Here is a 25488-nt window from a genome sequence, read left to right on the forward strand (position 1 = left end):
AAGATTAGTTATTTCCATAATGATCCTTGCATCAAGTCCAAAATGTTGATTCATGGTGCTTTATTTGTGTATTTATGTACTTCTTTTCAATCCAGAAAAAATAATCATATTCATACAATTATAAAATTAATGAGAAAGGGGAATTATGTTTAAATAAATCCGGATTTTAGGATTTACTATACGTGTTGTATAATCCCTTCAGTAACATTGGCTAATAATATCATACATGTATGTGTAAAACAGCCATCTGTAGCCAGGCTCAGGATCAAGAAATCAGTACTTTAATCTCAGTAAAGATCTGTATTGCACAAATTTGAAGAAAAAAAATGTCACATGAAGACATTCTCCATACAATGGCAAACTTCAGCCATGAAGAAACGCAAAGTCATAAAGTTCTCATGCCTAGGATTGGTTACACTATCCTAGCAATAATTATGGCCTTTTTTTGCATCGTCTCCATAATTCTAAACAGCGCGGTTATTGCAGTTACTGTGAAATACCGACAGCTACGTCACCCAATCAATTACTCTCTTGTCAACTTGGCGGTTGCAGATCTAGGTGTTACCATATTGGGAGGATGCCTTACTGTAGAAACCAATGCTGTTGGTTATTTTAATTTGGGAAGAGCTGGCTGTGTCATTGAGGGATTTGCTGTTGCATTCTTTGGTAAGTAGCACTAATTTTAGCATATTGAACAATACAGAACCATTTTTATTGTTGTGTTTCCTTTTTCTATTTTTACTTAAATTATTCTTTGTAAGAATCTATTTTTTAGTGTCACAAAGCCCATCTGGGCCACTGCAATATGTTAATGCAATGAATTCACAGAGATTACATTTAATGGATTTTGATATAGAATTGGAGGGAAAAGTACAATATAATTCAAAATTTAGAATGCAAAATCCCACATGTTAATTATAGACTCAAGGACACTTTACTGATAGGAACAAAGGAAGAATGGGATTTGGGAATTATTTCATATGATTTGAAGTTTGCTAAACCATGCAGTAGTTCTGCTGGTTAGGACAGTAGGATGTTTGGTTGTATAGGAAGAGGTATTAGCAGTAGAAATAGTGAAGGTTTATGTTGTTATATGGATTACTAGTTAGCCCTCATATTGAATATTGTCTACAGCCTGAGAGATAGAATACCCAGATCGATATAGATAAACAAGAGACTTATTTAAAGGAGGTCACCAAAATGGTACGTGCTGTAACAAATACAGCTTACAAGGAAAGTCTTCATGACCTTAATGTGTATAGATTAGAGGGGAGAAGGAAGAGAAGTGATTTGATAGAAGTATTCAAGTATATTAAGGGATTTAATAAAGCTGAAACTGAAAGTATCTTGCACAAAAACACCAGTAGAAAAGAGCACGATCTCAAGTTGATTGTGTTTAGTGCCAGGGAGAATGCTGAAAAAGTAAGGACACCAGAATGCTGTGAAATCAGATCACCTTTTTGTTGAAAACTTATACTAAAACAAAGCAATGAGTTTATATTACTTAGCTTCAGGTAGTTAATAGCTTCAATTATGTGTTCTGCTTACAAGCAGCTCTGCTAACAAATCTTGTAGGTTTATATGTTCAATTAAAGTCCCTGTTCAAGGTTAATTTACTTACAGTCTGCACATATAGGGCCAGTGTCGTGTAAATTAGTTTTTTTGCTTGAGTGCATACTTTGCTACAAATAAGCTTTTAACATGGGCGGTTTAGCGTTTGTATTGCAAGTTGAAATTAAAAAGTTTGCGCTCGAGCAAAACTTCAGGACATTGGATATCACAACTGTGCTAACTTCTTCTCCCCATAGACTTCAATGGAGTGCGTTGTTAAAAAAAAACTTGTCACTCACGTGCTAACCCGTCACGCATTAGACCAACTACGCTAAACCTGAAGGTAGTTGTGCATATTTTATATCCCAATGTAAAATAGAATACATTCCAATTTAAAATAGAAGAAAATTTTATTTTAATTTTTAAGCCACAGAGAACTGAGGAGATACAATGGGTCAGCCTAAGGGGCCGATATAACAATTGCCGAATAGCCCTGAATGTAACTGTTTCCGTGCAAGCTCGCCAGAAACAGGAGTTAAGAAGCAGCGGTCTTAAGACCGCTGCTTCTTAACTCGTATGCCTCCTCTGAGGCGGTGGATATCAATCCGCCCGATCGCATACGATCGGGTTGATTGACATCCCCTGCTAGCAGCGATTCACCCAAACTGCTTGTGCAATGATAAATGCAGACAGTGGATAATGTCCGCTCACACTTTGTTAAAACAGCCCCTAAGTGTGTTTTAAAAAAAATTACTAGCTTTTTGTTTATTCCTTCATATTCATGATAGAAAATGTTTAAACTACCCAGTCACTAAAGAACCATATATAGTTATGTTAATTTTCTGTTATTTTGACCTAGGCAAAAAAGGCACTTGCCTAAGGTGACAGATTAGGGGGCAGCACTTTTTGAGTCTCTGTTGGGAACAGCAGGTGATTTAACTCATGTTAGCCATCTGTATGATATATATATATATATATATATATATATATATATATATATATATATATATATATATATATATATATATATATATATATATATATATATATAAATATATATATACTGTATAGTATACTGTAGGTATACTGTATATATAAATATCATTACTGCTCAAATCTATGCTGTGTAGACATGTGCTAATTCAACCCACCTGAGTGTTCGCAAGTGTTTTGCAAGCCCTGGTGAACATGTCATGTTACACCCTGACTAAAAAGCATTATGGTAAAAAAAAGTCCTAAAACCTGGGGGTGGGGTGGGGAAGGGCAGCAGAATTTTGAGTGCCTAGGGCAGCACAAAGCCTAAATATGCCACTGGTGTGTATTGATACAAATAGGTGACATGTGTGTAATTAAGCTGTTGTGCTCCAAAACCATAGAGGAATGTGTGTGTATATGTCTCTTTAAGGGCGTTGAACAGGGTCATTTTTAGTATAGTGGACATGTGTGTTTGTTTGGTTATTGATGTGACTAATGTTTATTAGTAATATAAAAATACCAATCATCACAAAACAAAATCAAGGTGAAATAAATGTGATAACTCAAAAAGAATCATTAAAGCAACATGAATAAAACGTGAAAAAATAAATAATAATAATAATAAATTGAAAGTTCATATAAAGATATGCGTATTCTTGCTGGGATTCTTCTGTTTCTTTGTATCCTTAGAATTTCTCAGAGAAAAGAGAAAGAAATTGCAACATAGTGTGAATCTGTAACAATATCCAGAATATATATCAAACTTGCGGCCAAATGACTACTCACATGGATTAGAGCTTATGACCAAGCTCAGGGAAATGCGCACACCCACTTTATACTGGTGGGTAAACAGTACTCTCACGGCAATGTAGTATAAAAGAATTTATTAAAATACAATAAAAGCATCACAAATGCTTAACACAACACCTATCACAGAGGTTAATAGAGCAGTAAATGCTGGTTATTGCTCACAAAAGCAAACTCCACTGAAGGATGCAAGCGGCTTCGTGCAGCAGAAACTTAACCGCTAAACCGTCCAACCTGACCACAGATGGGAGTAGCTCCTCCTTACGGTGTATGAGCAAGTGTATAGACTGGAGTTAAAAGTTCCAGTTCCGACAATCGTTTCGCTCTGTAAGCTTTTTTCAAGGAAAAATTGCTTTTGTGCGCAATAACCAGCATTTACTGCTCTATTAACCTCTGTGTAAGGTGTTGTGTTAAGCATTTGTGATGCTTTTATTGTATTTTAATAAATTCTTTTATACTACATTGCCGTGAGAGTACTGTTTACCCACCAGTATAAAGTGGGTGTGCGCATTTCCCTGAGCTTGGTCATAAGCTCTAATCCATGGGAGTAGTCATTTGGCCGCAAGTTTGATATATATTCTGGATATTGTTACAGATTCACACTATGTTGCAATTTCTTTCTCTTTTCTCTGAGAAATTCTAAGGATACAAAGAAACAGAAGTGTCCCAGCAAGAACACGTATATCCTTATATGAACTTTCAATTTATTATTATTATTATTTTTTTTCACGTTTTATTCATAATGTTTATTAGTGTAAAAGTGCTTATTATTATTAATTTTTGAACTTTAATTTATTAAGCAGGCAGCATTTCTATCCGGTGACTTTGCTTCCTAATATCAATCAATATGGTGGGTCTAATGTCAGTGTGTTTCACCCATGTTTAAAACCAATGTTCCATTTTAAAACTATTTTTGAGGTACTTGATATAATTCAAAAAGTGTTGTCTGGGGTTTATCAAGTCATTTAGTTGTTGAAATTAATGAGTTAAAAAAGGTCCTTTAAATGTGTGTTTTAACCCCTTAATAACAGACGACATGCAGGGTACGTCCTTATAAAAAATACCCTTAACGACCGAGGAGGACGTACCATGTACGTCGTCGGTCTTGGAAAGCAGTGGAAGCGATCCTGATCGCTTCCAGGCGCTTTCCGGTTATTGCAGTGATGCCTCGATATCGAGGCATCCTGCAATAACACTCCTTGGCCATCGATGCAGAGAGAGCCACTCTGTGACCTGGACATCGATGGCCGGTATCGTTGGTGTGTGGGAGCCGACATGGGAGGCAGGTGACGGCCATCGATGGTCCCTGTGATGTGGAGGGGGGCGAGGGTAGCCGAGGGCGCGCGCGCGCGCGTGAACGGGGGGGTGGGGGCGTGCATGGGGAGGGAGTGGGTGGGAACTGCTAAACTACAGAAATGTTTTAGTGAAAAGTGGGAAAAAAGGGGTAGGCAAATTGAAAAAAATGATTAGTCAGGGGGTGGGAATTGATCTGTGGGGGGAGGGAAGCTATACTACAGAAAAAAAAACGGAAAAAAATAAATAATTTTTTTTTCTTTTGCAAACTGGGTACTACAGCTGCCAGTACCCAAGATGGCCCCTAATAAGGCAGAGGGGGAGGGTTAGAGAGCTGTTTGGGGGGATCGGGGAGGTTGGGGGCTAAGGGGGATCCTAAACAGCAGCATATGTAAATATGCTAAATAATTTTTTTATTTCTTTCATGTAATTAGCAAGAGTCCATGAGCTAGTGACGTATGGGATATACATTCCTACCAGGAGGGGCAAAGTTTCCCAAACCTTAAAATGCCTATAAATACACCCCTCACCACACCTACAATTCAGTTTTACAAACTTTGCCTCCGATGGAGGTGGTGAAGTAAGTTTGTGCTAGATTCTACGTTGATATGCGCTCCGCAGCAAGTTGGAGCCCGGTTTTCCTCTCAGCGTGCAGTGAATTTCAGAGGGATGTGAGAAGAGTATTGCCTATTTGAATGCAGTGATCTCCTTCTACGGGGTCTATTTCATAGGTTCTCTGTTATCGGTCGTAGAGATTCATCTCTTACCTCCCTTTTCAGATCGACGATATACTCTTATATATACCATTACCTCTGCTGATTCTCGTTTCAGTACTGGTTTGCCTTTCTACAAACATGTAGATGAGTGTCCTGGGGTAAGTAAATCTTATTTTCTGTGACACTCTAAGCTATGGTTGGGCACTTTGTTTATAAAGTTCTAAATATATGTATTCAAACATTTATTTGCCTTGACTCAGAATGTTCAACTTTCCTTATTTTTCAGACAGTCAGTTTCATATTTGGGATAATGCATTTGAATTAGTCATTTTTTCTTACCTTCAAAAATTTGACTCTTTTTTCCCTGTGGGCTGTTAGGCTCGCGGGGGCTGAAAATGCTTCATTTTATTGCGTCATTCTTGGCGCGGACTTTTTTGGCGCAAAAATTCTTTTCCGTTTCCGGCGTCATACGTGTCGCCGGAAGTTGCGTCATTTTTTTGACGTTATTTTGCGCCAAAAATGTCGGCGTTCCGGATGTGGCGTCATTTTTGGCGCCAAAAGCATTTCGGCGCCAAATAATGTGGGCGTCTTGTTTGGCGCTAAAAATATGGGCGTCGCTTTTGTCTCCACATTATTTAAGTTTCATTATTTATTGCTTCTGGTTGCTAGAAGCTTGTTCACTGGCATTTTTTTCCCATTCCTGAAACTGTCATTTAAGGATTTTGATCAATTTGCTTTATATGTTGTTTTTTCTATTACATATTGCAAGATGTTCCACGTTGCAACTGAGTCAGAAGTTACTTCAGGAAAATCACTACCCGGGGCTGGAGCTACCAAGCTAAGTGTATCTGCTATAAATTTTTGGTATCTGTTTCTCCAGCTGTTGTTTGTATTGCATGTCATGACAAACTTATTAATGCAGATAAAATTTCCTTTAGTACTGTTAGATTACCTGTTGCTGTTCCGTCAACATTTAATTTTCAGAGTGTTCCTGATAAGCATAAGAGATTTTATTTTTTAAATCCATTTAGAAGGCTATGTCTGTTATTTCTCCTTCTAGTTTACATAAAAGTCTTTTAAAACTTCTCTTTTTTCAGATGAATTTTTAAATGAACATCATCATTCTGATACTGATAATGGTTCTTCTGGTTCAGAAGTTTCTGTCTCAGAGGTTGATGCTGTTAAATCTTTGTATTTGTTCAAGATGGAATTTATTCGTTCTTTATTTAAAGAAGTATTAATTGCTTTAGATATAGAGGATTCTGGTCCTCTTGATACTAAATCTAAACGTTTAAATAGGGTTTTTAAATCTCCTGTAGTTATTCCAGAAGTGTTTAATCTCCCTGATGCTTTTTCTGAAGTAATTTCCAGGGAATGGAATAATTTGGGTAATTGTTTTACTCCTTATAAACGTTTAAGCAATTATATCCTGTGCCATCTGACAGATTAGAGTTTTTTGGGACAAAATCCCTAAGGTTTGGGGCTGTCTCTATTCCTGCTAAAATGTACTACTATTCTTACGGCAGATAGTACTAAATTTAAGGATCCTTTAGATAAGAAAATTGAATCCTTTCTAAGAAAAGTTTACTTATGTTCAGGTAATCTTCTTAGACCTGCTATATTTTTACCGGATGTTGCTGCAGCTTCATCTTTTTGGTTAGAAGTTTTAGCGCAACAAGTAACAGATCATAATTTTATAGCATTATTTTTATTCTATAACATGCTAATAATTTTATTGGTGATACCATCTTTTGATATCATTTGAGTTGATGTCAGGTATATGTCTCTAGCTATTTTAGCTAGAAAAGCTTTATGGATTTAACTTGGAATGCTGATATGTCTTCTAAGTTAACTTTGTTTTTCCCTTTCTTTCCAGGGTAATAATCATTTTTTTTTTTTTGTTCTTTTTCTCATAATAAGGAACAAAAGCCTGATCCTTCATCCTCAGGAGCGGTATTAGTTTGGAAACTATTTCCAGTTTGGAATATATCCAAGCCTTATAGAAATCTATAGTCAGCTCCTAAGTACCCATGAAGGTGCGGCCCTTTTTCCAGTTCAGCTGGTATGGGGCAGATTACGTTTTCTTCAAAGGAGTTTGGATCAATTCCGTTCTCAATCTCTGATTTCAGAACATTGTTTCAGAAAGGTACAGAATTGGCTTCAGTTAAGGCCTCCTGCTAAGAGATTTTTTTTTTCTTTCCCGTGTCCCAGTTAACACAGCAAGGCTCAGCATTTCTGAAATGTGTTTCAGATCTAGAGTTGGCTGGAGTAATTATGCCAGTTCCAGTTCTGGAACAGGGGCTAGGGTTTTATTTTATCTCTTCATTGTATCAAAGAAGGTCAATTCCTTCAGACCAGTTCCGGATCTATCAATATTGAATCGTTATGTATACCAACATTCAAGATGGTTACTGTAGGACTATTCTGCCTTTTGTTTAGCAAGGGCATTTTTTGTCTACAATAGATTTACAGGATGTGTATCTGCATATTCCGATTCATTCAGATCGCTTTTAGTGTCTGAGATTCTCTTTTTAGACAAGCATTACCAATTTTGTGGCTCTACCGTTTGGCCTAGCCTCAGTTCCAAGAATTTTTTTCAAAGATTCTCGGTGCCCTTCTTTCTGTATTCAGAGAACAGGGTTTTGGTATTTCCTTATTTGGACGATTATCTTGGTATTTGCTCAGTCTTCTCATTCGAAGAATCTCATGCGATTCGACTTGTGTTGTTTCTTCAAGATCATGGTTGGAGGATCAATTTACCAAAAAGTTCATTGATTCCTCAGTCAAGGGTAACCTTTCTGGGTTTCCAGATAGATTCAGTGTCCATGACTCTGTCTTTAACAGACAAGAGACGTCTAAATTGTTTTCAGCTTGTCGAAACCTTCAGTCACAATCATTCCCTTCGGTAACCTTATGCATGGAAATTCTAGGTCTTATGACTGCTGCATCGGACGCAATCCCCTTTGCTCGTTTTTCACATGCGACCTCTTCAGCTCTGTATGCTGAATCAATGGTGCAAGGATTACACAAAGATATCTCAATTTATATCTTTAAAACCGATTGTTCGACACTCTCTAACGTGGTGGACAGATCACCATCGTTTAATTCAGGGGGCTTCTTTTGTGCTTCTGACCTGGACTGTAATTTCAACAGATACAAGTCTCACAGGTTGGGGAGCTGTGTGGGGATCTCTGTCGGCACAAGGAGTTTGGGAATCTCAGGAGGTGAGATTACCGATCAATATTTTGGAACTCCGTGCAATTTTCAGAGCTCTTCAGTTTTGGCCTCTTCTGTAGAGAGAATCGTTCATTTGTTTTCAGACAGACAATGTCACAACTGTGGCATACATCAATCATCAAGGAGGGACTCACAGTCCTCTGGCTATGAAAGAAGTATCTCGAATTTTTTGGTTTGGGCGGAATCCAGCTCCTGTCTAATCTCTGCGGTTCATATCCCAGGTGTAGACAATTGGGAAGCGGATTATCTCAGTCGCCAAACGTTGCATCCGGGCGAATGGTCTCTTCACCCAGAGGTATTTCTTCAGGTTGTTCAAATATGGGAACTTCCAGAAATAGATCTGATGGCGTCTCATCTAAACAAGAAACTTCCCAGGTATCTGTCCAGATCCCGGGATCCTTAGGCGGAGGCAGTGGATGCATTATCACTTCCTTGGAAGTATCATCCTGTCTATATCTTTCCGCCTCTAGTTCTTCTTCCAAGAGTAATCTCCAAGATTCTGAAGGAATGCTCGTTTGTTCTGCTGGTAGCTCCGGCATGGCCTTACAGGTTTGGTATGCGGATCTTGTCCGGATGGCCTCTTGCCAACCATGGACTCTTCCGTTAGACCAGACCTTCTGTCATAAGGTCCTTTTTTCCATCAGGATCTGAAATCCTTAAATTTAAAGGTATGGCGATTGAACGCTTGATTCTTGGTCAAAGAGGTTTCTCTGACTCTGTGATTAATACTATGTTACAGGCTCGTAAATCTGTATCTAGAGAGATATATTATAGAGTCTGGAAGACTTATATTTTTTCTTGGCATTCTTTTAGAATACCGAGAATTTTACAGTTTCTTCAGGATGGTTTAGATAAGGGTTTGTCTGCAAGTTCCTTGAAAGGACAAATCTCTGCTCTTTCTGTTCTTTTTCACAGAAAGATTGCTATTCTTCCTGATATTCATTGTTTTGTACAAGCTTTGGTTCGTATAAAACCTGTCATTAAGTCAATTTCTCCTCCTTGGAGTTTGAATTTGGTTCTGGGAGCTCTTCAAGCTCCTCCCTTTGAACCTATGCATTCATTTGTCATTAAATTACTTTCTTGGAAAGTTTTGTTCCTTTTGGCCATCTCTTCTGCCAGAAGAGTTTCTGAATTATTTGCTCTTTCTTGTGAGTCTCCTTTTCTGATTTTTCATCAGGATAAGGCAGTGTTGCGAACTTCTTTTGAATTTTTACCTAAAGTTGTGAATTCCAACAACATTAGTAGAGAAATTGTGGTTCCTTCATTATGTCCTAATCCTAAGAATTCTAAGGAGAAAGCATTGCATTCTTTGGATGTTGTTAGAGCTTTGAAATATTATGTTGAAGCTACTAAGTCTTTCCGAAAGACTTCTAGTCTATTTGTTATCTTTTCCGGTTCTAGAAAAGGCCAGAAAGCTTCTGCCATTTCTTTGGCATCTTGGTTGAAATCTTTAATTCATCTTGCCTATGTTGAGTCGGGTAAGACTCCGCCTCATAGGATTACAGCTCATTCTACCAGGTCAGTTTCTACTTCCTGGGCGTTTAGGAATGAAGCTTCGGTTGATCAGATTTGCAAAGCTGCAACTTGGTCCTCTTTGCATATTTTTACTAAATTCTACCATTTTGATGTATTTTCTTCTTCTGAAGCAGTTTTTGGTAGAAAAGTACTTCAGGCAGCGGTTTCAGTCTGAATCTTCTGCTTATGTTTTTTATTAAACTTTATTTTGGGTGTGGATTATTTTCAGCAGGAATTGGCTGTCTTTATTTTATCCCTCCCTCTCTAGTGACTCTTGTGTGGAAAGATCCACATCTTGGGTAATCATTATCCCATACGTCACTAGCTCATGGACTCTTGCTAATTACATGAAAGAAAACATGATTTATGTAAGAACTTACCTGATAAATTCATTTCTTTCATATTAGCAAGAGTCCATGAGGCCCACCCTTTTTGTGGTGGTTATGATTTTTTTGTATAAAGCACAATTATTCCAATTCCTTATTTTATATGCTTTCGCACTTTTTTATCACCCCACTTCTTGGCTATTCGTTAAACTGAATTGTGGGTGTGGTGAGGGGTGTATTTATAGGCATTTTAAGGTTTGGGAAACTTTGCCCCTCCTGGTAGGAATGTATAACCCATACGTCACTAGCTCATGGACTCTTGCTAATATGAAAGAAATGAATTTATCAGGTAAGTTCTTACATAAATTATGTTTTTTTATTTTAGTACTGGCAGACTTTCTGCCAGTACTTAAGATGGCGGGGACAATTGTGGGGTGGGGGTAGGAAGGGAGCTGTTTGGGAGGGATCAGGGGGTGTGATGTGTCAGGTGGGAGGCTGATCTCTACACTAAAGCTAAAATTAACCCTGCAAGCTCCATACAAGCTCCCTAATTAGCCCCTTCACTGCTGGGCATAATACACGTGTGGTGCACAGCGGCATTTAGCGGCCTTCTAATTACGAAAAAGCAACGCCAAAGCCATATATGTCTGCTATTTCTGAAGAAAGGGGATCCCAGAGAAGCATTTACAACCATCTGTGCCATAACTGCACAAGCTGTTTGTAAATAATTTCAGTGAGAAACCTAAAGTTTGTTTGTTTTTTTATTTGATCGCATTTGGCGGTGAAATGGTGGCATGAAATATACCAAAATGGACCTAGATCAATACTTTGGGTTGTCTTCTAAAAAAAATATATACATGTCAAGGGATATTCAGGGATTCCTGACAGATATCAGTGTCCCAATGTAACTAGCGCTAATTTTGAAAAAAAGTGGTTTGGAAATACCAAAGTGCTACTTGTATTTATTGCCCTATAACTTGCAAAAAAAGCAAAGAACATGTAAACATTGGGTATTTCTAAACTCAGGACAAAATTTAGAAACTATTTAGCATGGGTGTTTTTTGGTGGCTGTAGATGTGCAACAGATTTTGGGGGTCAAAGTTTGAAAAAATGTTTTTTTTCCCATTTTTTCCTCATATTTTATATATTTTTTATAGTAAATTATAAGATATGATGAAAATAATGGTATCTTTAGAAAGTCAATTTAATGGCGAGAAAAACTGTATATAATATGTGTGGGTACAGTAAATGAGTAAGAGGAAAATTACAGCTAAACACAAACACAGCAAAAATGTAAAAATAACCTTGGTCCCAAACGGACAGAAAATGGAAAAGTGCCTGTGGAAAAGTGGTTAAAGGGACATAAACCCCAATTTTTTTCTTTATTGATTCAGATAGAGCATACAATTTTAAACAACTTTCGAATGTACTTCTATTATCAAATTGTATTATTTTTCTTGTTATCCTTTGTTAAAATAAATTAAAGGTACATGAAACCCAAATTTTTTCTTTCAAGATTTAGAAAGAGAGTACAATTTTAAACAACTTTCTAATTTACTTCTATTATCTAATTTGCTTAATTCTCTTGATATACTTTGCTGAAAAGCATATCTAGATAGGCTCAGGGGCTGCTGATTGGCTGCTGCACATAGATCCCTCATGTGATTGGCTCACACATGTGAATTGCTATTTCTTCAGCAAACGATATCAAAGGAATGAAGCACATTAGATAATACAAGTAAATTGGAATGTTGTTTAAAATTGTATTCTCTATCTGAATCATGAGAGAATTTTTTTGGGTTTAGTGTCCCTTTAATGTAAGTTTAGGAGTGGGCACATGTCTGCAGTACTATATAGCAGCTGTTTTGCAACAATATCATGCATTAGCAACAGCACTAGTTTGCAGCACTATTTACTGTCATGCAGTGCTTCAGACATGTGTACGCTACCTATCTAGATATCTCTTCAACAAAGAAAAACATGAGAATGTCGCAAATCTGATAATAGAAGTAAATCGGAAACTTTTTTAAAATGTTATGCTCTGTCTGAATCATGAAATATTTTTTTTTTAGGGAGAATTTAGATTGTGATCTAAACCCTATGGATTTTTTCATTTGTGTTTAATTTTTTTTTGTGTTTAATTTTTATTATGTTTCTTTTTATAACTGTATAATGCAACAGATCACATAAACAAAGCACTAAATAAAACTATGTTCCTTGTATTTTCATCAATAAGTTTGGAAAACAACTCTGCTCTTTATGGAGGCTCAGCCCATTTGATTGTGTTGTGTTGTGTTTTCAGTTACGAGATATTTAATTTACAAAATAAACTTTAAGGACCAATTTGCCCATACATTTTATACACTGCAGCTGGTATAACAAGTCATTGTAAACACATTAAAGGGACATTAAACACTTAAAATGATAAATCGTATATATAAAAAACTCTGCAATATACTTTCATTATTTATTTTGTCCCCTTTTCCTTTAATTCCATTCTGAAATTGTGAGCTTTTTAGCTCCTGTTAGAAATGGAAGTGCAGAACACTGTTATATTCCTCACACTCACAACCATTGGCTGCACAATCTAGTGACCTATTTATAACTGTCTCTAATTGGCCAGAGCAGAGAAGGTAATTTAAGTTACAACATGGCAGCTCCCATTGTTTTATAGACACTAAAACTTTACACGTATGTTATTAAAATTTAAACAGCTAATTAAATTTTTAAAAATACATCTACATGTTATTGTCAGGCTAATCTTTTCTTTGAATGCATTATTTTATCTAGCATTTATTTAGTGTTTAATGTCCATTTAAGGGGAAAACAATTTTAGAATACACTATCCCTTTAAAAGGGACATGAAACCAAAAATGTTTCTTTCATGAGTATTCCATTCTAAACAACTTTCTGATTTACTTTCATTATCTAATTTGAAAGCAGCACTACTGGGAGCTAGCTTGGGTGAGCTACTGACAAGAGGCATGCATTTGCAGCCACCAATCAGCAGCTGCAGTAGTGCATAACTGTTCTAGGGCCTACTTAGGTATGCTTTTCAACAAAGAATACCAAGAAAATGAAGCAAATTAGATAATAAAAGTAAATCGGAAAGTTAGCGCTATCTGAATCATGAAAGTTTCATTTTGACTTTACTGTATATTTAAGAACAAAAAACATTATTCTTTCTTTAGTATTTAAAAAGTAAATAATAATAATAATTTGACAAACACTTAGACCTGGATGTTAGGACACTGGTATGGAAAATTAATTTGATTTTTAGTCAAGGATGACATGTATCTTGCATTTCACAAATCATAAATTAATTTTATAACGCTATTACCTTCACTGATGAATTTTTTACTGGATTATAAAACTCCTCCATGCTTTCCATTTCACTGTGCACTGGGCCAAATCTTATCTAATTTTATATGTTTAAGAGCCTCTGGAGAATACTGAATGTAAATGGAAATATAGAATCAAGTAGATTTTAAAGAAGAGCATTTTAACCTATTTTAAACTGTGTGCTCAGTGGAACTCAACACATCCACTGCAAACTATATAAAGCTTTATAAATCTTGGCCATTTACATACATTTTATTTTATATATTTACTAAGGATTAAATTGAAATCAAATTAATTAATCAAATTAATATCATTTAAAATCACTTGTTTTCACCAACAGTTTCACCTCTCAAAAAACTTCTTTACATTAAAGTCAATGTTGTCACCAGGAATTTTCCATACCTCCCAAAAAAGACTTCATGGACTATGGTCCTTGTTAGAGCCTGAGACAAAGGCTGGGGGTCCCACGGGGGAGGGATTTAGGCTTGCATTTAAAGACTGTGGGACAGAGGCTGGGGGTTCCATGGGGGAGGGATTTAGGCTTGCATTCCAAGACTGTTAGACAGAGGCTGGGGGTTCCACGAGGAGGGGTTTAGGCTTGCATTCCAAAACTGTTGGGAAGAGGCTGGAGGTTCCACAAGGAGGGGTTTAGGCTTGCAGTGCATTGAAAGGTGGGTTTTAGCATTCTTTGGTGGAAAAGTAATCCTACAGAACAAAAAGAATGTAAAATATGTAATATAAGGAAAAAAATAGTTTGTGCCTGAAAACTAGGAGGGGTAGTCAACTACAGGATGAAACAAAGAAGATTGCTAAGGGTAGAGATGTGATGCGATTCTCTGAACCATTAAAAACAACTGAAATAAGGGAGCAGTCTGCAGAGGGTTAGATAGAAGGCTATCACAGAGGTACAATGTGTTTTAATATAAGCGTGTTGATTATGCAAACCTGGGGAATGGGTAACCCCCTGCTAGCGGCATTAGCCGCAGATTTGCAGGGGGCGGCATTGCACCAGCAGTTTACAAGAACTGCTGGTGCAATGATAAAAGCTGACACCGTATGCTGTCTGTATTTATCGATGTACAGCGGACATCATACGCTATATCGTATCATGTCTGCTCGCGCAATCATAAATATGCCCCTCTATCTGCTCCTGGCTCCTGTGTAAATGATCATTTACTTATTTCACAAAACACAATGCCCATTCTTTTATACTAAAAATTGTTCTCACACTGATATCTCATTAATGCAGCATTGTGAGATTGTGTACATAAACCATCAATAAGCTATCACTTTTAACATATACAGTATTTTATCAAAGTCTGGCGGACATGATACGCTGTAGCGTATCATGTCTGCCAGACATCGCTGAATGCCTTTAAAGGGAAATGAAACCCAAATTTTTTTCTTTCATGATTTAGAAAGAACACACAATTTCAAACAACTTTCTAATTTGATTCTATTATCTAATTTGCTTCATTATCTTGATATACTTTGCTGGAAAACATATCTAGATAGGCTCAGTAGCTGCTTATTGGTTGCTGAACATAGATACCTCGTGTGATTGGCTCACCCATGTGCATATTTCTTCAACAAAGGATATCTAAAGAATGAAGCAAATTAGATAATAGAAGTTAATTGGAATGTTGTTTAAAATTGTATTCTCTGTCTGAATCGTCAAATAATTTTTTTGGGTTTAGTGTCTTTTTAACATTGCTGAATGCTGTTAACGTGCATTTAACATTGCACAAGCAGTTCTAGTGAACTGCTTGTGCAATGCCGCTCCCTGCAAATTCACGGCCAATTGGCTGCTTGCAGGGGTGTCAATCAGCACGATCGTATGAGATCGGGCGGATTGATGACCGCAGCCTCAGAGGCGGCAGACCAGGTAAGGAGCTGCGGTCTTAAGACCGCTACTTCTTAACTGCTGTTTCCAGCAAGCCTGAAGGCTCGCGTGGAAACCAGGGCATCATGGGCCATTCGACCCTTGAAAAATCGGCCCCTAAGAGTAAATGTATTTGTTTGAAAAAATGTAAACTAAATATATTTATTTATCAGTTTTAATGTTAGTTTTCGGGTTTCTATATATGACTGGAGGCGCTAAAAGGGATAGAAAGATCAAAAATAAAAATATGCAGAAAGCAATTCAATTTTAAATAGAAGCATTTGTGTAATGTACTTCCATTAGCAAAAATACTTCTTTTAAAAGTTATTACTGTGTTTCAGTAGCATATGCACATATCCTGTGAGTGCAGTCTGAACCAGCATCTAAATATCCCACCTTCTCAGAGTAAAATAACTAGATTTTCATGAAAATAAAACATTTTAATTATTCAAATTTTATTTATACTATTATTTTTATTTATTTATCTGCTCTTTATAAAGCACCAACATGTTATGCAGCAGTATACAAGGGTCATTGATATTCATATGAGTACAATGCATACATTAAAGAAATAGGAAACCCCCAATTTTTCTTTCATGAATACCATTTTAAACAACTTTCTAATTGACTTCTATTATCAAATTGTCTTCATTCTCTTGGTGTTTTTTGTTGAAAAGCAGGGACATATGCTTAGGAGCCGGCTCATTTCTGAAGCACTATATGGCAGCGGTTTTACAAGAATGTTATTCATTTGCAAGTGCACTATATAGCAGCACTATTTCCTGTCATGTAGTGCTCTTTATGCCTACCTAGGTATCTCTTCAACACAGAATATCATGGGAACGAAGCAAATTTGATAATAGAAGTAAATTGGAACCTTTTTTTTTTTTTTAACCTCTTAAGGACATATGACGGAATTTTTCCGTCATAAAACAATTGAGCAAACTGAAAGCTGTGTCCTTAAAGGGTTAATTGTATGTTCTGTCTGAATTTTGGGTGTCATATGCCTTTAAAAAATTATTCAAGAGTACAATAAAAACATGCTGGTACATTAGAATACTTGTGACAAAAAAAGGGATATGCTTTGATCTTGAGCAAAATCAGTAGCAGATGCACGTTGAACTAACGAAATAAATAAATGCATAATAAAAGATAATAAAGTTCCACGACAGTTTATGTTATATCACACAAAGTAACCAGATTTCTTGCTCTTTTTCAGGAATCGCAGCACTGTGCACTATTGCGCTGATAGCCGTAGATCGAGTCATCGTGGTGTGTAAGCCTATGGGAACGCTTACATTTTCGGCCAAACAATCATTAGCTGGCATAGCGGTTTCATGGACCTGGTCACTTATATGGAACACACCTCCTCTCTTTGGCTGGGGAAGCTATGAACTGGAAGGTGTTGGAACATCGTGTGCACCCAACTGGTACAGCACGGAGCCTGTTAACGTGTCATACATAATGTGCTATTTTTGTTTTTGCTTTGCAATTCCATTTATTACCATCTTGGTTTCCTATGGCTACCTAATGTGGACACTGCGTCAGGTAACTTAAACATCAGTCAAACTTAATCTATAAATATAGGGATGGGCCTTCATGATTATAGACAGGCTGTCCAATGACCGCTAGTTGCTAGGTAGCATTTAAAGGGACATAAAACAAGTTGGGATAGAGACAAAATATAATAATATGTACTTTAATTACGTTATCTGCAAATTTATACTACAGTGCCTCGCCATTAACCCTATCTTGTAAGTTTGTGAATTGTACAGCTCTATCTCCCCACACACAATTCCTTCTATGGCTGTATCTATCTCCACCTTTGTTTGGTAGAATGCAGAAGTACACATTCATTATCTGCTGGAGCTGCCTAGAAGCCTATAAGCTGCTGTGAACTCAGTTGAAATACAATGCCTCTGATGCTAAACACTGATAAGGGGGGTGGATCAGACTACTCTAGGCAGCATGGCTATGTAACTAATTTTGCTTCTTTTTGAAAATTATTTTAAAACACAGCAATTTTTTCTGCAAACTATTTTTACTTAATTAGCAATTTTAGGATATGCACAGATCTCAACGTGTTTTATGGCACTTTAATATTAATAATATGTGACCTCCGCCAGCAGCATAAATTTATACGAGTAGGTTCTGTGCTTCACAAAGCTTTAGAAGTGATAATCCAGAAACATTTCTATTTTAAATTCAACAACTTTAAAGGGACATGAAGCCCCCAAAAAAAAATATTTCATGATTTAGATAGTTCATACAATTTTAAACTTTCCAATTTACTTACATTATCAATTTTGCTTCATTCTCTTGGTACAGTTTATTAAAGGGGCAGTATTACACTACTGGGAGCTAGCAAAACAAATCCGTGAGCCAATGATAAGAGGTATATTTGTGCATCCACCAATCAGCAGCAAGTCCCCAGCTTTTGAACATATCTAAGTATGCTTTCCAACATAAGATACCATGGGAACAAAGCAAATTAGATTACAGAAGTAAATAGGAAAGTTGATTAAAATTGTATAAACTATCTGAGTCATGAAAGAAAATGCTTGGGTTTCACGTCCCTTTAACATGGGAAAAATAAATCCCAACAATTCAACAGGATTCCAAACAAATGTGGCTATTCATATTACATGGGTGCACAAACACTTCATATAGGGACGTACTAAGGCCTTTATTAAACCTGCAGGATTCAGGGCTACACATTTTAATGGTTAGTTCTTTGGCATGATATCTTCTCACTTATATCTTCTCAAAATGTTTAATGTGTTAATTTATTACAAACCAATGATCTGTCGTCTTGTTGGGGTGTAAATCCTGCAGCTCCCTGGCAGGATACAGCCCTTCAGCCAATCAGGAGCTGACGCTGCTTGACCCTGCCAATTACCTGACGTTTTCTTCTTGTTGGACCTTCCGAGTGGGACTTTTTCTATGTGCTTAACCCTTTTTGCGAGGGTTACACATTGTTGTCTGTGGTCAGTATTGCAAAAAATTGTGTAGAATTAGTGCATTTAAAATTTGTATTAGAATGTCCCTTAAAGAGACAGGGCACCAAAAATGCTTCTTTGATTCAGAGAGAGCATACTAGGTAGATGGTATGCACGTGTCTGGGGCACTAACTGGCAGAAAACCCTTCTGCCATCTAGTGTTCTTGCAAATGTATACATTATTAAAAGCATTCTTACAAAACTGCTGTCATAGAGTGCTCTAGACACGTGCACACTCCTGAATCTACTTATCTGCTTTTCAACAAAGGATACCAAGAGAATGAAGTAAATTTAATAACACTTTATCTGAATCATGAAAGAAAATGTTTGGGTTTTATGTATCTTTCATTAAAAGAGACAAAATAGCAGATACTAAGTAAAAATCCTAGTTTTCTTATATCTTATACATTAAAGGGACATAATACTCATATGCTAAATCACTGGAAACTGATGCAGTATAACTGTAAAAAGCTGACAGGAATATATCACCTAAGCATCTCTAGTTCACTTAACTCTCATGAGATTTCATAGTAAACTTCCTTAAACTGAATAGGGAAATAACACAAGTGTGCATGAAGCTCGCTCCCTTGCAGGTCCCAGGACAGACTAACTGATTTGCTGCTTAAAGTCCTTTACAATGGGGTTTGAATACTTAGGACATTTTGTGGTAAAATATCTTCCTTTTTTACATAGAGATGTTCAGGTGATATTTTATAGTCAGCTTTTTACAGCTATGCTGCAAGTGTTTCCACATTTGGGTATCATGGCCCTTTAAGTAATTTAAAATATACCTTGAGAATGATAGGAAATTTCACTTTAAATACACATTTATCTCTCTTTCAGAAAAAATAAAAGCTTTTGCTAATAATGAATATAGTATTTAACTTGAACCAGAAGTTTGTCCTTGTTAGAATAATATGCACAGATACGGATCTAAAAATCCAGTATAAAATCTTTTTAAAACTTACTTCGAAGCTCCCAGTTTAGCGCTGTTGATGAGGTTAGGCTGGGACAGCATCTGAAATGGGCTGAGAGAAGAACACCCCCCTCCCCTGCATATAAAAAGACCTATTATACAAACAGAAGCAATCGGAAGTCTGTAGACATCAGTATACATCTAAAACTGTGGGGCTTGGTTAGGAGTCTGAAAATCAGTACAATGTTATTTAAAAATAAGAAAAACAATATATTGTTACAAAAACACTACTAGATAGGCTATATAAATGGATCATCTACAAAAAAAAATTATGCAAATAAAAATCTAGTGTACAATGCTTCTTTAAGCTTTCTCTAAGGTAAATATAACTGTGAACTAGCTCTGAAATTCTTACAAGATAGATAGATAGATAGATAGATAGATAGATAGATAGATAGATAGATAGATAGATAGATAGATAGATGATAGATAGATAGATAGATAGATAGACAGACAGACAAAAAGTATATAATTGGAACAAATTAACTGTTTCTAAGCCACTATAGACAGTCTCTTATCACATGCTTTTTTATTTGCTTTTCACAACAGGGGACTGCTAGTTCATGTGAGCCCTTTAAGCATTCTCTAAGGTAAAGATAACTGTGAACTAACTCTGAAATACTTACTAGATAGATAGATAGATAGATAGATAGATAGATAGATAGATAGATAAAAAGTACATAATTGCAACAAATTAATTTTAAGTTTTAAATATAAAAATATATTATCAGATTTGCTAAAGTTCATGTTTTATCTTTGTTTTTACACCAGGTAGCTAAATTAGGTATAGCAGAAGGAGGAACGACCAGCAAAGCTGAAGTTCAAGTATCAAGAATGGTCTTAGTAATGATCTTAGCATTTCTCGTCTGCTGGCTGCCTTATGCCACCTTTGCTATGATGGTAGTGGCTAACCCAGGAATGTATATTGACCCAATTATAGCCACTGTACCCATGTACCTAACCAAAACCAGTACAGTCTATAACCCAATTATCTACATTTTCATGAACAAGCAGGTAAGTGTAAAGAAAACATAAATTCCATTGACCTTTAAATGCAGATTGTTGTAGGATAACATAGACCCTCAGATTGGGCATCTGGTGTCCTGGAGAGCACTCCTAGAATAAATTGGATGTTTCTTAACATTGGCCACAGACTCACAAAAGACTGGGCGTAAATTCCACTAGGGATTAACCACAAAAATAAACAAACACTGCAAAAGTATTTACCTAGCACCCACAGAAGCAAAACTTAACTTAAAGGGACAGTCTACACTAAAATTGTTATTGATTAAAAAGATAGATAACACACTGCATTCTCTATCTGAGTCAGGTTTAATTTTGACTTTACCTTCGTTTTATGTCTAATATGTACAATTAAACTTGTTTGTCAATCAAAATAAATCAAATACATTGACTTGCATCTGTTTCATAGATGATAGAATATTATTTAATATCCCCTTAACGCATTTGAGAATAAATATATAAACAATGTTAAATAAAAAAAAATGTTTCCAATATATGTAACTAAGAACATTTATACTTTTAATATTGCAGTTTAAAGAATGTGTGATTCCCTATCTATGTTGTGGGAGAAACCCATGGGCAGGTGACAAGTCTACGTCTACAGAAGAAACTACAGGAGTAACGAGTGCTTCCAAACGAGGAAAAGTGTCTCCAGCATAAATATTTTATCTATTGTTCTTTGATCAGTTGAATGTTATTTATTTATAAAACTTCCAGTAACAAAATATGTTTGTACTGTATAGGAAAGCTAAAAAATAGTCCTTCTCATTCATTAATGTGTGTACTGTTCTAACTGTTGTCATGTTCCATATACATATTCCATAATCTGTATCAGTATGATCAGACCTTGCATATTGCCTTGTAACTTGATCAGTAGTTTGATAAATGCGGATTATGATATTGTATCAAAATATGGACAAATAGCTGTATAAGAAAGTATAGAAAGTATATGGAAAAAAGTGAAGGAAAGCGCACAAAATACTCTAAGTGCAGTATTTTAATAAAGTTAAACAAACACAAATGCAAGCCCGATCCTCAATCTAGGAACTACTCACAGGAGATAACCTCAAACATATGAGGTATGGAAGGGGCGGAGCTAGCTGTCAAGCTGGAGAGACATGTTTGGAGAGAGCTCTCTCTTATTCCCCTAAATAACTCTTAAGTACACAGTTCCCTTAGTAAATAGACTATCCCCTAAAAGCATAAAATACTATTTTATTGCAGTAGGTCCCTATGAGAGATTGAGAAGAGAAAAATTAAAGGAGAGAAGAGTCTTCGTTATGAATCTGTAATAATCAGCTCCTATGAAACTACCCAGTGGTATCGAGTGATAGGCGCAGTTACAAATTAGGCACAAATTCTTAGCCTCACTGACCCTAGCCAGTCCAGAGATCACCCTGTTTTTCCGCCACTGCTGTCTGGAGGGTCGGGGCTCCGCTCTGGTACAGCAGATTACTACCAGACTCTTACCAGCGAGAAGAGGCCGAACCGGTCTTTTATGGGCATACAACTCTACCGGATCTACTCTCTGGCGGATCACTCAGCTGGAATCACAGCCCGGTCCCTGCCGGGGACTGCAGAAGGTCTGAGAAGAGATCTTGGAGCTTAGGTGCACCACTGCATTTTAGGAGTGAACCTCCGCCATTTTACGGCTTGGCCTCCCGACTTCACCTGGGTCCTTTGGCGGTGGAGTACTGGTCTGCCCTGCATCGTTGTGTCTAAGTAGCGGGTAAGATCCCCTTAACGATCCTGGACTTACATACTACCAGAGACTAACCACACTATTTGACTGCCCCCATGCCACTTCTATACCGTACAGCAGATGTAGGCTGGCAGCTGTATGCTAGCAACTGACTGCTCTATTTCTCATGGCAGGAACTAGCACTACTATAGCGGTTCCTCCTCTGGTCACCCAGTTGCTTGAGCATTGGTCTGGGAGCTCTCCCTCATTTTGGCCCCTGACGCTTGGAGCTCATACCGTGCACCAATTCAAATAAATATACCTGGGCCTTTCTGCAGTTACTAGGCCCCACTCCACACATGCGTACCGAGGTGCTAGTAGAGGGGAAATTGGAATTAGAAGACTTTAGATAAACTCCTAAGTCACTTGGGTATAAAAGGCACGGTATTAAAATAAATAAGAGAAGGGGTAAAGAAATAATAAAACCCACTTCATATTAACCCCTCCTAATCCGGATACCTCCCACAGTGGGGAAAGGTCAAATATCTTTGAAATAAGAACTTGTGAGATTCCTAAGTTACTAACAGACTTTGTTTTTTTTACCAATCCCCCCAGATATCTGGTTGCAGGTATTTTAATAATTATTTGACCTGCTTCTCCTGAAATACTAGTTTAAAGTGCTTAATCTCTTGGGCCCTATATTACACTTGCTGAGGGATCTCCCTCCACTGTTGATTCCTTACATCAGCGGCATACATAGAACTCCTCTTGCACTGAAACCCCTGGGAGAACTAATTTTCCCCAATTGCTATTAACCTCTCCAGGCAGCCCATATCACTGGGAAGGATCCTGAAGTGTGCAACAAGGTTGTTAATTATCAAGTGTCTTTGAAAGTGTTCACTATAACACGACTTTAGGCCTCCAGGACTGCCTTAAGTTAAGTGCATTTTGTGGTCTTTCCCCTTAGTGTCCTTCAATCTAGTGGAGACGGATCCACTATCAGGAACGTACACTCATACACCTATCTGGATAGGTCTGTGCATTAACGTTACACCATATGAGAAACAGTACCCACTTCCCAGCCCAAACCTTAATTCCCTGATGTGGGTGTAAAACGCTCACATAGGAGTGGGGAAACACCCCAATTCAAACATAATATAGAAGCTCATTTACATTCTAACTATCTTATTACTTAGTGGCCTGACAAGAAACCTGCGGCTATGTCCCATTCCAACAGGAAATAAAACAGACAAGCAGATGCCCCAAAAAGGACAGTAGCAGATCATTTTCACAGTAAATTAATTTCTGAGAGGGATCTGTCTGATGAAGACTCAAGAGGCTCCCCGTCCAGACATGAAGAGGATGTCGAAGTACATAGCATATGTAAACGCTCTTCAGACAATGTGGAGAATACCTCTCTTAAAGTGCTCATTACTTCTCTCTCAGTCAAAATGGACTCTCATCATTCCTCTCTGAAGCAGAACTTAAATCTTCTGTAGCAGAGCTTAAGAGAGACATTGCTTCTTTAGGAGAGAGATCAGACATCCTTGAGCAAAAGCATGAGGATCTTGCGACCGACCACTCTAACCTCCTTTCTTACACTCAGTCACTGGCTGAGATGATTTCAGACCTAGAGGGGAAATTAGCAGACCTAGAGGATAGGTCGAGACGCAATAACATTCGTATTCAGAGCATCCCCGACAGCGTCACAGCAAATGAGCTGCCTTCATATCTCACTGAGCTGTTTGTAGTGCTGCTTGACACCCTACAAGATCCGGACTCGAAGATTGACAGAGCCCATAGAGCACTCAGAGTCAGAAATTCCAACCAATCACAACCAAGAGATGTCATAGTGCGACTCCACTACTTTACTTTTAAAGAAAAAATCCTGAAGGCAGCATACATCAATAAAAATCTACCAGAGTTATATAAGGAGGTACAGTTCTTTCCCGACCTATTGTCACATACCTTATCCAAAAGGAGGTCTTTCTATCCAGCCACACAATGCCTTTGCAGAAACTCTATCAGATACAGGTGGGGTTTCCCTGTCAAGCTGTTTTTTCAACACAATGGGTCCTCTTACACTTTGATAAACATTAAACAAGGAATGGAGGTTCTGAGCAAGTTAAACCTCTTACAGGATACTCCACTTCCCTCCTCCCTTCATCTGGACCCCCCTTCTGTTTGCCAAGAAGGCCCTGACTAGGGTTCTTCTCTTCAAGTGCAGCCTCAGTTTCTTCAAGCGGTGGCCCCGGAATGGGACCCCAAACCAAGACACTCACCTCCAGCGCCTAAGAGACGAAATCTCTCTCCACAGGAACCACTGTCCTCTGTTTTGGAATTCTCTTAGTCTCTTATTGATCACAAGCAAACTTAGTGATCTATTACCACTCGCCAACTTGTATGCCCCAAACACTCGGCAGATTCCCTTTTTAAAGAGTGCACTTAATCTCATTTTCAGTATTAAACAGGGTACCCTGATATTAGGGGGAGACTTGAATCTATTATGGGATCTTCTAGTTGATAGAAAGGCCTTAAATCGCTCTGTTCGATCGCTCAGTCAGCTCTTTAGCTTCCGCCTTTAGATCGCTAATGCTTCAGTATGGACTATATTACGTATGGCGGGCTATGCATACTATCGATAAAGATTATACGCTTTATTCAAACGCACACAAAATGTTTTCTAGAATCAACTACGTATTTGTGGAAGCTTTGACACTGAACGAGATCCATAACTCGAGGATAGAGGTGATCCCTTGGTCTGATCATGACCCCGTAGTGGTTACCTTCTCATCCCCCAGCCTCGCCCAAACAGCAAATGGAAATATGCTGAATGGTTAGTTTCAAATCCTAACACCCTCCAAGAAGCCAAAAAAGAATTACTTTTTAGTTTTTACAGCTCAATGATGATGGCCAGACAGAAGTCCAATATGTGTGGGCTTCGCTGAAAGCTTATATTAGAGGCTCATTAATTAAAAAGTCAGCTCTTATACAAGTAGATCATTAGCTGAATTAACCTGCTCTTACAGAACCCAGTCTAACCTATTAAAACTGAACCCAACACTCCAGGGAGCGAAAAAATTGGAGGCAATAAAAGCAGAACTTAATAAACTGGAGCTAGCGAAAGTTCAAAAGACTCTTAGTAAATTTAAACAAAAATTCTAC

At 37.4% G+C, this 25488-nt stretch overlaps 1 protein-coding gene across 1 annotated transcript; it reads left to right on the forward strand.

The window, feature by feature from the left end:
• Window positions 1-326: 326 nt before the first annotated feature.
• Window positions 327-21302, forward strand: LOC128635849 (parapinopsin-like). The gene is made up of 4 exons (XM_053688959.1): window positions 327-666; window positions 16864-17192; window positions 20391-20633; window positions 21174-21302. The coding sequence occupies exons 1-4, from the start codon at window positions 327-329 to the stop codon at window positions 21300-21302; spliced, it is 1041 nt and encodes a 346-aa protein (XP_053544934.1).
• The last annotated feature ends 4186 nt before the right edge of the window (window positions 21303-25488 follow it).

This window comes from Bombina bombina, chromosome 7 (assembly GCF_027579735.1).
Source record: "Bombina bombina isolate aBomBom1 chromosome 7, aBomBom1.pri, whole genome shotgun sequence".
NCBI classification, from domain to species: Eukaryota; Metazoa; Chordata; class Amphibia; order Anura; family Bombinatoridae; genus Bombina; species Bombina bombina.

Coding starts and splice junctions, on each gene's coding strand:
- LOC128635849 (XM_053688959.1), top strand. CDS start 327: ATGTCACATGAAGACATTCTCCATACAATGGCAAACTTCAGCCATGAA. Junction 17,193..20,390: donor TAATGTGGACACTGCGTCAG/GTAACTTAAACA, acceptor TTTTTACACCAG/GTAGCTAAATTAGGTATAGC. Junction 20,634..21,173: donor ACATTTTCATGAACAAGCAG/GTAAGTGTAAAG, acceptor TTAATATTGCAG/TTTAAAGAATGTGTGATTCC.